At 64.7% G+C, this 12,527-nt stretch overlaps 1 protein-coding gene across 3 annotated transcripts; it reads right to left on the minus strand.

Annotated features, from left to right (window-relative positions):
* Positions 1-76: 76 nt before the first annotated feature.
* Positions 77-12,034, minus strand: TMEM9 (transmembrane protein 9). 3 transcript variants are annotated; one of them, XM_036277719.1, is made up of 6 exons: positions 12,005-12,034; positions 11,527-11,624; positions 10,182-10,273; positions 9,099-9,207; positions 6,926-7,057; positions 77-933 (listed from the first exon to the last, which is right to left on the minus strand). In XM_036277719.1, the coding sequence occupies exons 2-6, from the start codon at positions 11,590-11,592 to the stop codon at positions 781-783; spliced, it is 552 nt and encodes a 183-aa protein (XP_036133612.1). In that variant the 5' UTR covers positions 11,593-11,624; positions 12,005-12,034; the 3' UTR covers positions 77-780. The 3 variants fall into 3 exon arrangements, with proteins under 3 accessions (XP_036133612.1, XP_036133613.1, XP_036133614.1); XM_036277720.1 differs by lacking the exon at positions 12,005-12,034 and adding an exon at positions 11,886-11,897; XM_036277721.1 differs by lacking the exon at positions 12,005-12,034 and having other exon boundaries at positions 9,099-9,204; positions 11,527-11,814.
* Between the last annotated feature and the right edge of the window lie 493 nt (positions 12,035-12,527).

Here is a 12,527-nt window from a genome sequence, read left to right on the forward strand (position 1 = left end):
TCTGTCCTCTCTGGACACAGCACTTACCAGGTCACAAATAAATACTTAGTTCTCAAAATCTCTTGAAGCCGAACAGTGAGAGAAATATGATTTAATGGTGCCTCCGTGACTCGTGGACAGCGGAAGGACACACGTCCTCCCCATGCAGGGGTACAAGGGGACTCGGGGACAGTGGAGACCCAAGGACAGGAGTCTCTCGTGTCACATGGCGCCAGCACCCGCCTGGCTTCCTGAAGTGGGGGGAGGGGCCGGCAGCAGTCAGCACGGACACAGCCCTGCCCGCCCACGGCGAGGACCGCAGGGAAGGGGACAGGCGTCCCGGAGGCCTGAGGGCCAAGCGGGCTCAGTGGCATCAGCTGCCCGGTCAGAGCCACCCTGCAGCGGGGCCAGGCAGCGGGCCGAGGTATCGGGGTTGGGAGGGAGGGGGCACGAGGTGCATAGCAGGGGGGAGCTGTGCTGACGGGGTGTCTGCCCCCCGAGTGGCGATGGTCCAGCTCCGCCTGCCGGAGGGCCAGGACTTCCCCGACATTCAGGGCTGTAAAGGAAGCACCCGAAACACCTTCCTCCCCGTGGGCTGCAGCCCCCTCCCCTCGACTCCAGAGACCTGAGCAGACGCGCTAGAGACCCGGACCCAACCCTCTTCCCCAATCAGATCAGCGGGAACGTTTCAGAGGAACGGAGGCAACTCCACGTGCTGTGCAGGGAAGACCGCAGGGGGCCAGGGAGCGGGAGACGCCGCCCCGCCCCGTGAGCCGGAAGCGGCGTCCTGGCCGGCGCCGTCTAGCTGAGCATCTTGTGCCGGTCGAACACCGTCTTCCTCTGCTCCTGCACCTGCAGCTTCCAGCGCTGCTGGGCGCCCTCCACGCGCTCCAGGACCGTGTTGGCTCGGGGCCCCCCGAGGGAGGCCGGGGCGGCCGCCATGGCGCGAGCGTCCTGCAGCGGGAGGGAGAGGAGGAGACATCGGGGTCTCGAAAGCAACCCCAAAGTCAGAGCCTGACCTCCCCAAGGCCCTGGGACACCCCAAGTTGTGGAACCTGCAGGATGGCCCCTGCCCCCCACCCCGAGACTGGGAGAGGGGCGCTCAGGAGGACAGTCGGGGTCCCCCTTAGGGCAGCTCGAGTCAGGTCCCTGGAGGCACCACACGGGCCTCTTTCTAACCCAGAGAGGAAGACCCGGTGTTGGGCACAGGGTCAGTGCAGAGGCCAGGAGCCCGGGTGGCAGGTGGGAGGAGCCTGCACAGCTGGGGGCCCATGGGAGCTGCTCCATGGACGTGACTTCATGCAGGGCATGGCCAGCGCCCCCACCCAGACCCCCTGCCCACTCTCTCCTTGGACAGAGCAGGACGGCTCAGCCCCTCCGTCCTGCCCCCGGTCCCTTCCCCTTTGCTCTCAGCCACTGCCGTCGTCAAAGGCAGCATCCACCCCTAATTACCACCTCTCTCCCTCTGAAGCCCATGCATTTCCTGCAGGACCCGAACCTGATCTTTGGGGGAATTAGAGCTGAGGGCCAGGCCCACACCCCCACGGGGATTTCCTCCCCAGCTCTCCCTGCCTCTCATCTCCTGCCACCCGTCTCTTAAGGGATTAGCGCAGCTCTCTGAGCCCAGAGCCGCCCAGTAAATGCAACTTTGCTTCTATCGCCTGGGCTGGCACAGCTTCTGTCACCAACAGCTGCCAGGCTGCAGAGGGGGCGCTGAGGGGAGCGTGAGGAGGCAGCGACGCGGGCAGTTGCAGAGGGGTCCAGCTAGGGGTGAGGCTTGGGGGTGGCTCACTGTCACCACGAGCTGAGTCCCTCATCTCACGAGCCCTGCCGCCTCAAAGGTGGGCGGTGTCCCCAGGAGGCCCACGTCCAGGGCTGAGGAGGGTCTGCGCCAGGCGAGGGGAGGCCTCTGTGGCAGCTCCGGGCAGGGCACACCGGGCCTGGGGCCAGGCAGGACTCTCCTCCTGCCTCCGGCTCCCCTGGGCCCGTCTCAGGGTCCACCCTGGGCACCGGGAAGGAGGGACAGTCCCACCACTCAGCAGCTGGTGTCCCTGGACAATGACTTCTCCAGGCTCCAACGAATAATTTAATAAGTCGAGTCTTTCAGATTTTTCTGCCCACAGCGTCAGTAGGGACCACACGCGTGCACACACACGACACGATAGAAAGGTCTCACGTGGAACCATAGGGCACCTCTCTGCGCTCTGCTCCCCAGCTCCTGCTTCAAAACGCGGGTCACAACCCGAAGTTGACGTCATGACCAGCGGGGCTGTGACCCACGAGACACGGCTCACGCCCGGGAGGTGGGCCTGGCGAGGTGCCCAAGCCGCGCGGTCACAGGGCAGGGGCTCGGGCACGTGATCTCTTCTCCCCCAGTGCAGCGCGGTGGGGGGGACACTGTGGGCTCACACCTGGGCTCTGACACCCCCAGAGCACGACCTAGGCTGGGTGACATTCTCTGAACCTCCGTCCCTGTCCATCTGCGAGACACGAATACAGAGCCCTCAGCACTCACCATGGGAGCCCGGCTCTGGGCCTAGGCAGGGCCGGGGCGAGTGGGCAGCCTGCTGCCAAGACCCTGCCTCTGAAAACGCCCGTGGCCTGTGCACCTCTCAGCTCTGCTCCCTCCCGACTCGGCAATGCCAGGGGCTCTCGCGGTGCCGAGGCCTCCGCGTGGCCGTCTGGGTGAGGTGGACATGGAGCTGTGGGGCCACAAGGCCTCTCTGCTTCCGCACCCCGACCTTGTCCCTTCTGGGGGCAGCGAGGATCTGGGGGAGCCCCGGAGGCAGCTGGAGGACAGGGAAAGTCTCGGGGGAGGAAGCCAGAGGGCCGGGGCGGCGCACTGGGGAACGTGACCCCACGCACCATGTGACCCCAGCCTCACCCTTTCCCCCCACACAAAGTCCTCAGTGGGGGCTGCCGCCGAGAGGCTGTGCCAATCATCTGATTGAAGGCACTGGAGACACCATGTCTGTTCAGATGCTCAGCTGAGGGCAGGACGGACACGGTCCCAGCCTCCTCCCTCCGAGGCGGGTCCCACCATCACACCACCAGGCAGGTGTGAGACCCGCGTGAAACGCCTCCCTCTCCGGGACACAGCAGCAGATCGAAGCCCCGCAGGCACCCTCGTGTTGGGTGAGAACCACGTGGATTCCAGGCTCCAAGAAGCAAACGGGGGTTCAGCACCACGGACAGCGACCGGCAGGCACAGGTTGGGGGCCAGAGCCAGGGCTCCTGAGCAAGGGGGGGCGCATGGCTGTTCCAGAGACGCCTGTCCACCCTTCCTGTCCTGTCCGCACCGGGGACGAGGGAACTGGCCCTTCCAGCGGGTCCTCTCCATGTTTCCTCGTCAGCTCCCCGGAACCAGGGGTCTCCCTCGGTGCTGCACCCATGTCTGGAGCAGGGGACAGGTCTAGTGGCCCCGTGTCCTCCCCATCCCATCCCTTCATGTCCCCAAGTGCCATCACCATCTTTCCTCCATTCCTCACTCACCCCCTTCCCACAGGGCCCAGCTCTGTCCCCCAACCCCGGGGGCAGATCTCTGGGGCCCAGCTCTGTCCCCAAACCCCAGGGGGCAGATCTCTGGGGCCCAGCTCTGTCCCCCAACCCCAGGGGGCATATCTCTGGGGCCCAGCTCTGTCCCCAAACCCCAGGGGGCAGATCTCTGGGGCCCAGCTCTGTCCCCCATCCCCAGGGGGCAGATCTCTGGGGCCCAGCTCTGTCCCCCAACCCCAGGGACAGATTCTGGGGCCCAGCTCTGTCCCCCAACCCCAGGGGGCAGATCTCTGGGGCCCAGCTCTGTCCCCCAACCCCAGGGGCAGATTTTGAGGCCCAGCTCTGTCCCCCAACCCCAGGGGGCAGATCTCTGGGGCCCAGCTCTGTCCCCCCACCCCAGGGGGCAGATCTCTGGGGCCCAGCTCTGTCCCCCCACCCCAGGGGGCAGATCTCTGGGGCCCAGCTCTGGCCCCCAACCCCCGGGGCCGATCTCTGGGGCCCAGCTCTGTCCCCCCACCCCAGGGGGCAGATCTCTGGGGCCCAGCTCTGTCCCCAAACCCCAGGGGCAGATCTCTGGGGCCCAGCTCTGTCCCCCAACCCCAGGGGCAGATTCTGAGGCCCAGCTCTGTCCCCCAACCCCAGGGGGCAGATCTCTGGGGCCCAGCTCTGTCCCCCAACCCCAGGGGCAGATTCTGAGGCCCAGCTCTGTCCCCCAACCCCAGCGGGCAGATCTCTGGGGCCCAGCTCTGTCCCCCCACCCCAGGGGGCATATCTCTGGGGCCCAGCTCTGTCCCCCCACCCCAGGGGGCAGATCTCTGGGGCCCAGCTCTGTCCCCAAACCCCAGGGGGCAGATCTCTGGGGCCCAGCTCTGTCCCCCCACCCCAGGGGGCAGATCTCTGGGGCCCAGCTCTGTCCCCAAACCCCAGGGGCAGATCTCTGGGGCCCAGCTCTGTCCCCCCACCCCAGGGGCAGATCTCTGGGGCCCAGCTCTGTCCCCCCACCCCAGGGGGCATATCTCTGGGGCCCAGCTCTGTCCCCAAACCCCAGGGGGCAGATCTCTGGGGCCCAGCTCTGTCCCCAAACCCCAGGGGGCAGATCTCTGGGGCCCAGCTCTGTCCCCCAACCCCAGGGGCATAGATTCTGGGGCCCTGCTGGGAGCAGCACAGACACCCAGCCCTCAGAGAAGCCTGCCCCCCCTCTTCAAAGAGAACCAAACCCATACATCTGAGCAGCTCTGCTCCTGGCCCAGCAAACAGGCTCACTTCCTCCTTTCAAAGGGCGTCTGAGCCGGGGATTAGGCCTAAAGCTGCTGGAATGCCAGGGAGGCAGCCCAGCGCCCAGCCTGCCAGGTTTCAAAGGCACAGGCCGGCTTTCATCTCCCTGCGCGGCCGCGGCCGCAGGAGCTGGGGATGGAGCCCAGGACCCCAGTCCTGGGGCGTGATCAACCTCCAGATCTGACCTCTGGCTGGGTCCCCGACTTGGGGAGGGGGAGGGGCGTGGGGTGGAACCCAGGGCCCTAGGTGGGGCGTCCTCACGGTCATGGAGCTGCACAGGCCAAGGCGAACTTCAAAGAACCTGAGAGGCCCTGCTCCTCCTCTTGGGGTGCAAGCGAAGTCCTCCCAGCCCAGGGGAGGTCCCCTCTTTGTCTTCTTAAGGGAAACTCTCCAGACCACAGATAAACCCAGAGACACAGCCTCTGCCCAGTGGTCAGCCCAGTGGCCTTGGGACCTGCTGCTCTGCCCCACCCCTACCTCCACCCCCACCCCATCCCCACGTGCCCCGAGAGGGGAGGGCCAGCAGGGTGCCCTCACTATCCAGGACAACAGGACCCCTCAGCTCCACTCGGCTTTGGGGCGCCCTCCCAGCAGTTGAACGGTCACTGTCCTTGGAGCTGGCTCTGAAACTCCCCCTCTGCCAGGAAGCCCTCCCAGACTGACACAAAGGAAGGATGAGTCCCTAACCCTGGTCTAGGAAAGAGCCTCCCACGGCCTCCTCCCTGACCACCCGGCTCCAAAGCCGGATCCTGCGCTGGCCTCCGCGTTCCCTGCCGGCTCCCTGGTCCGGGCTGCCTCGGGGCAGACCCTGAGGGCACAGTCTGTAAACCTCACAGAGCAGCTGTGGGCGTCTGCGGGCAGAGGGAGGGGGAGAAGTGTGTGCCCCAGAGGGACGGCCAGGAGCACTTAAGACGGGGTTACAAGAGGCGGTGTGGAGTAACAAACGAGGTGGCAGTCCTAGTTTGGGGTGCCGGCAGGGGGGCAGGCCCCTCACAGCTGCCTGGTGGGCATCCTGTGGCCACGGTGCAGAGCTGGTACCTCAGGTCAGGTATCAGACTGCACACACACTGCATCATCTCCAGAACCTCCCTCTCCCAGCACCCCTGCCCTGCCCCCAGGCACCCCGACACATGGCTGCAGCATCCCTCACTCAGCCAAAGCCTCCCCCAGATGTCCACCCTCCAGTTCAAGTTCTGCTCCCGGAACTAGACTGACCACATCCGACTCCTCCCCCCAGGGCCCCTCACTCAGAGGCAGATGTGACTCAAGACTCAAAGTGGGGAGCCCCCCCAGGGGACAGGGCCTGGGTTCAGCCCCCAGGGTGCGGCTGCCCCTCCCTTGGCTCCCGGGGAGGAGACGGGGACTCGAGGCTGCGCTGGAGCCTCGCATTCCGGGGAAATCATGCCTGGGCTGTAATCACCGCGCATCTCTCAATTACGCTCCAGCCAGGACTGCAATTACCACATTACCCTAATCGCCGAGTGTTTATTAGCGCTGCCCCCCCGCCCCAGAGCTGCGATTACTGTGCATTAATAACCAGGTAAGCATGTGGGCTTCCTCCTGCACACAGACCACCCAACTCCAGCGCCGCCACCTCCATCGGGCAAGGTTCAGGCTGCCCCACCTCCGGCCAAACCCGTGAGCCACAGCGGGGGGCAGCTGGCACCGTCCACCGTGTACCCAGCAGCAGCCGGCCCAGACCCGTGCCCCCCGGCAGCTTCACACTCAGCTCTCCGCCCCTTCGCACCTCCACCCTGTGCTGCAAACGCTCTGAGCCGGTGACCTTGGTACCCTGAACCCCAAACTCACTGCCTTACTGCTTCTGACAGTGTTAAGTGCCCCACCCCGGCCCCCAGCTGTGGGTCCTGCTGCCCTTGGCCCTGCTCAGGACGAGGCCAAGCTCCGTCTGAAGCTCTGTGATCCTGCCTCCTGGACGCCCACCACCAACCCCAGCAACCAGGGCGCCCCACGAAACACGGAGCCCCAGGCTCGCGCCCCCTGCCCGGGGCAGTGTACGGAAGACACACGCTGTCCCCTTGGCTGCCCAGTGCTGGGCATCCGGGGAAATCCAGGGCCACGTCCCCCGTGAGGTGCCGTGCGGCACACCGAACGGGAGCGCGAAGGGCAGGACCCCGCCTGGCCCGGGTCCGGCGGCGCGCAGCAGCCCGGCCATTACCTCGTTCTCCTCTTCGTTGTGCAGCTGCTCGGTGTACGCGTCCGGCTTCCGGATCAGAGGGTCCACCAGCATCAGGAAGGCCATGTACAGCAGCAAGGCCCCCACCACCGACAGGTAGATGACAATGACGACCTGAGGGGACACCGCGCCTGTGACCAGCCGGCCGGGCCGCCTGCGTTCGGTGCTGCGGGAGGGAGGGCGGAGGCTGCGGGGCGCAGGGACACAGGGCCGGGGACGGGCACCGCCAACGCAACGGGTTCACTCGCTGCCCAAACTGGGTCCCACGGGCACGTCGGTCTCCCGCGGCCAGAGAGGAGAGATGGTGAAAAGTGGGGACCAGGACATGCTGAGATAGATGCACGGGGTGCGGATGGGCAAGGGCCCGCCAACAGGGGCGGCCGGGAAGGGCTGAGCGCGGAGGCCGAGGACGGATCGGGTCAGCGGTCGCTCCCCAGTGCCGAGAGTAAGGCGGCTGAGAGGGAGCTTCAGTTCTGGGGACACAGCCCGGGGTGGAGGGGGACGGTCACCCTGCAGGGAGTGGAGGGCCAGGGACAGGAGGGCAACCTCAAGTCTCCTCCGTACGTGGAGAGCTCACAGCTGCAGTGACGTGTGTTTTACAGAAAAGACAGCGTCAAAGGCGAATTCAATGTTTTTCAATGTGGGTGCCCTGGGCACGCTGGACAGCACTGCCCGGGACACAGCACCATGGTCCGGGAAGGGTGTCTATGACACCCTCAGCTACTGGAACCTCAGACACACCTCACGTGCCCCCTGGAGGGCTGTAGGTGCCTGGCTGAGGACCACAGGGTCAAATCCTTCAGCCAAGGTCCAAGGGTAGAGACTGGCCGGGTGCCACTGAGCCGGGTTTGAGGACCCCTCCTGGAGAGCTCCCCCACCTCCATCCCAGGCCTCTGACCCCACCCGCCCTGGATGGACTGAGATGAAGGGGCGAGAGGAGAGGGACCTGGGGACCTTGAAATGTGCTGCCCGGCTCAGTCAACACCAAGTTCAAGGAGATCCACCTCCCCGTGACCAGGCGTGGAGTTCAAGCCTCTTTCAACAGGGTAAGGGGCCCTCCTGCCCGTCATGGGGAGGGGAGGGATGGAGCCTGCAGGTGGGGCGTACCCCTGGGAGAACTGCTGGGAAATTCGAGGGATCAGGAAGTGTGTCTGATGCGTCCCCGCATCGGGAAGTCCCTTCCCCCCAAAGGAGAGGCAGTGGCGGTGGGCTCAGATCTTAAGGTCTCAGGCGGCTGGTGGCCAGAGGGCGGGGCCCCTGGAGCGAGTTCAGAGAAGGAGAAGAAAAGGTGCTGCAGGAGGGGGATCGGCACAGCCTGGGGCGAGGACAGAGGGTGGGGGACAGGCAGCTACTTCCCCGAGAGGTGAGGGCCACCACCCTCCAAATGAGCCTTGAGAGAAACTGAGGGGGACTCAGCGGTGTGGCTAAATTCCCAAGTTCCTAGCTGATGCTATTTCTAGACTCTTCCCAGCACAAGCAGGAATAAGCTTAGAAACTGGACCAGGCAGGCTGTTAGACATCAGGAGGCAGGGCCTGGCTCAGGACAGTTGGAACGCAGACTAGTGGGCCGGAGGGGCTCTGGGGCACGAGCCTGCTGGGGGAGCCGTGGTCCAGCCAAATCCGGTTGGTGGCAGAAGGGACAGGCCCTAGTCCTCGCTGCAGGTGGGGTGGCCATGCCCACCGCCGCTGTCCTGAACCCACCCACGGGTGTGTCAGCATGAGGGTCAGGGGAGCACAGGCCGGGCACGGCCCTCAGAGCACTCTGAGGAGGACGCTGGCGTCACCCCAGAAGCCCACTCGACGGTGAGCTCCGACCTGCCCACCAGCAGCACCCTGCCGTGCCCACAGCATGAGGCAGCGAAGGGGGCTGCCTGAAGGGATGGAAGGAGAGGAGAAAGAAAAGGACTGGGGAAAATGGGGGGAAAGGAGTGTTGAGGTTCTCCCAGGCTCTCACCGCCATGGAAGGGGAGCCCCAGGGCAGAGGTCACAGGAGAGCTGGCTCCCAGGGACCGGGAGCGAGTCCCTGTGTCTGGGACAGGCCTGCTCAGAAGCCAGTCCCAAAGCCACCTGGGATGTTCTGACTGAAGCCAGAGCCTGTGGCACTTGGCAGCCAGGGTTTGGGCAGGGCGGGGCGGGGCGGGGTGGGGCTGCGCACCTTGATGGTGGTGGTGCTGCGCTCCTCGTACTGGCACTCACACAGCAGGCAGTAGGCCTCCACGTCATGCCCGGGCACCGGCATGGGCTCCACCACGTGCAGGCAGCTGCTGCAAAGGCAAAGACATCATGGCTGTGGGCTGTGGGCCCGCGGACGTGGCCTCCACCTGTCAGCGTGTCCCTCGTCCTCTCTGAGCTGCGACCACACCAGACCAGGTCCCGGGGGCTCCCCAGACTTCATGTCTCGGGGCTTCATGAGCCAAAGCCTTTGGGGGGACCTGAGGGACAGCATGGGGACTGCAGTTGACAAAACTAAACTGTGTGTACCTTCGAAAGGCGCTTAAATGTTCCCACCGCATGTGCACACACGGTACCTGTGCAAGGCGATGGAGGTGCTCCCTAACCCTACTTACACACATCAAGCCGTCACCTGCATCTCACACGATGCGGCACGTGACTTACATCTCGATAACACTGGGAAAAACACAACAAAAAACCAAACTCTTGGGGGCAGGAGGTGCTGGGAACCTGTACTTTCTCAGAGCCCACCCGACAATCCCATTACACAACCAGGTAGAGGCAACATTGACCTGGACCGCCCCATGGGGTGTTGATAGCCTCTCATCATGGAATCCCCAACCTGTGCTCAGCTCCCTCCAGGACTGGGGGGGGGGGGGCATCCCAGTTCCTGAGAAGCCCAGAATAGAAATGCCCCCTCGCCCTGGCCGGTTTGGCTCAGCGGTTAGAGAGTCAGCCTGTGGTCCGGAGAGACCTGGGTTCGGTTCCCACTAAGGGCATGTACCTCAGTTGCAGTTTGTCCCTGGCCCTGGTTGGTCATGTGGGTGGCAGCCACTCGATGTGTCCCTTTCACGTCGATGTTTCTCTCTCTCTCTCTCTCCCTCCCACTCTATCTGAACAAAAAAATGGAAAAATGTCCTCGGGTGAGGATAAAAAAAAAAGAAAAAAGAAAAAAGAAATGCCCCCTCAACCCACACAGACACCCTCGGCCTCAACTCTACACCAACTCACACTGAGCATAGAGGACCCCGCTGGTATGCGGCCCTGCCCCCCTGCGCAGCCTTACCAGTCCTTCTGCGACACATTCTGGTTGTAGATGTGCCCGCTGATGTTTCTATATGGCGGACAGGTGCACTTGCACCTGATGTCCTCGGAACTCTGGGGGAGAAAGCACAGCCAGGGGTGTCCTGGGCTCAGGTTCCAGCAAGACCCCCCTCTCAGCTCCCTGCTCCACAAGGTGACCACGCGAATACTCCCAACCTCTCCCTTCCCCACATTCAGCCACGAAATGACTTCCACAGGCTCCTCCAGACAAGCTGTCCAGGTGGCAAAGGAGTCACAGACACCTCAGGACTGCCACCCCCCTGTCGGGTGCTGGAGGGGTGGGGGTGGCAAGCAAAGCGACGGTTCTCTACCCTGTGCCCACACCTTGCACCTCTGTCCAGTGGTCTAGGTGGCTGGCCTCTCCCCTCTGTCTCCAACTTCCTAGGTTAAGATTGGGGGAAGGAACAGGGCAGGGTGGGCGAGAAGTGGGTGGTTTCAGAAGGGAATACGCGAGCTGCCCTTCTGAAGCCATAGGGGACAAGGCCACAGTTCGCCCCAGTCAGGAACCCCCCAGAGGCAGTGGGAGTGACCCACAGGCCCCAAATGGCGTCCCGTGTGCTAGAAGCCTGACATCAAGCCTGGATTAAATACCTGACTAGTTGCAATTTCAGCCTTTTCCAGAAACATCTTAATCAACCAATGTGGGGTTTTCTGGCCAAGCACCAGGAGGGCCCTGCGTCACAGCGCCCCTCTCACCCCACGGAAAGAAGGGGTGACGAAGAACCTCCCCTTTCTCTTCCCCAAAGGAAAGATGTCCAGGCCAGAAATACTCCATTCTTTGTTCTTGTCAACAGCTCCCTCCCCTCCCCTCCTTCCCATACAATCCGTCCACCCAGCACCCTCTCTGAGCACCACCTCGTTGCTGGGTGGGCTGCCGCCTGGCTCATGGATCATTAGTAAAGTCAAGTAGATCTTCAGGTGTCCTCGGTGGAATTCTGTTAGCTCCTCAAGCTGACCAAAGCTTCGCTGCTGACCGGAATCTCAAACTGTACAGACCTACCCAAACCCGGTGCGGGTCACTTAGTGACCTCAGGGGTCCCCGCACTGGGTGGTGACTCTCCAGGCAGAAACGTCTGTTGGTAGAGGACCCGACACCCAGAGCAGGTGGCTGCGGGCATTAGAACCACCACCTGACCCGAGCAAAGGGAGGTGTGGTCAGCTCAGGTCACTGCCCCAGACAGAATGCCAGGCTGGAATCCCACCTGTCCCCTCGCCCCAAGGCCGGTGGTCTGGCCCCCAGGGAACCCCCAGAGGCAGGGGCCCAGCCCGCAGACGGGCCCACAGGTGCTGCAGGCTCCGCCCCTCACCTTGTTGGCCTGGGCTGGAGGTGCCAGCAAACAGCTCAACGCGGCCACCACACACAGGAGCTTCATGCTTGTCGGCCTGGGGGCTGGAGACCGGACACCTGCGAAGGGCGCGGGGTGGGGTCGGCGGGGGACGTGGCCCAGGCCGCCCCTGGATGGGTGGGGGCTGGGCTCCTGGGTTCAGGGCCTTCTCCGCCGGCGCCAAACGCTGCGATCCCTTCCCTCTCTTCGGTCTTGGGGCGCCCCGAAGTAAGAGGGGGCGCTCTGGGGCCCCGATCCCCGTCCGGGCCCGCTGACCTCCGCCCGCGGCCCACTGCTCAGCGGCCCACCGCCCGCTCAGGCCCCACGGACCAGGGGCGCACCGTCCGGGAGCCCTGACCCCACGGCCAGGCCGGCGCTCGGCACACCCGGGGTCTGGGGTCACCCGGGGCCCCCCGGGCCGCCACGATCCCGCACCCCTCCCCCACACCCGGCTGCTCACCTGCGAACTCCGCGGCGGCCGCGCGAGACCCGGCTGGCCCCGCCCCCTCCAGCTCCCATTGGCTGCCGCCGCAGCCCCTCAGCCGCCGCGCTGTCGCCCGGGCAACAGGGCCCGCCTTTGCCGGGGTGCGGGGGCTCCGCGCAAGGGACCGGGGCGCATGTTTCAACCCGGAGCAGAGAAGAAAAGGGGCCGTCGGCTTTCCAAACGGGCAAGGGGAGGGGTCCCGAGAGAAAGCGCTCGGACCCCGGGATTCCAAGACTCGGGGTTCGGAGAGGGGCCGAGCGGGCTCCGGCCGGCCGTTTGGAAGAGCGAGCAACCACACAGTGAACCCGGATTTAAGGCCTTTGTCCTCAAAGCCTTGCAGTGCTGTTTAGGGGTCTGAGGGCTTGAGGCTGATTTCCGCAGGGGGGGGGGGCAGAGGCAGCGCTTTGGGGGCCCAGCATGTGCACCCGCCCGGGGCTCTGCTGAGCAGCCCCCCGCGACGGGCGCGCCCCCCTCTCCTGCGTGGCTGCCATCACTCTGC

This window comes from Molossus molossus, unplaced genomic scaffold, assembly GCF_014108415.1.
Source record: "Molossus molossus isolate mMolMol1 unplaced genomic scaffold, mMolMol1.p scaffold_m16_p_23, whole genome shotgun sequence".
Classification (NCBI taxonomy): domain Eukaryota; kingdom Metazoa; phylum Chordata; class Mammalia; order Chiroptera; family Molossidae; genus Molossus; species Molossus molossus.

Excerpts from the sequence above, each read along its gene's own strand:
- TMEM9 (XM_036277719.1), bottom strand. The coding sequence starts at position 11,592 with ATGAAGCTCCTGTGTGTGGTGGCCGCGTTGAGCTGTTTGCTGGCACCT. Across the intron at positions 10,274-11,526 it reads CTCCAGCCCAGGCCAACAAG|AGTTCCGAGGACATCAGGTG; the intron begins GTGAGGGGCGGA and ends TTTCTCCCCCAG. Across the intron at positions 7,058-9,098 it reads GCAGCACCACCACCATCAAG|GTCGTCATTGTCATCTACCT; the intron begins GTGCGCAGCCCC and ends GTGTCCCCTCAG.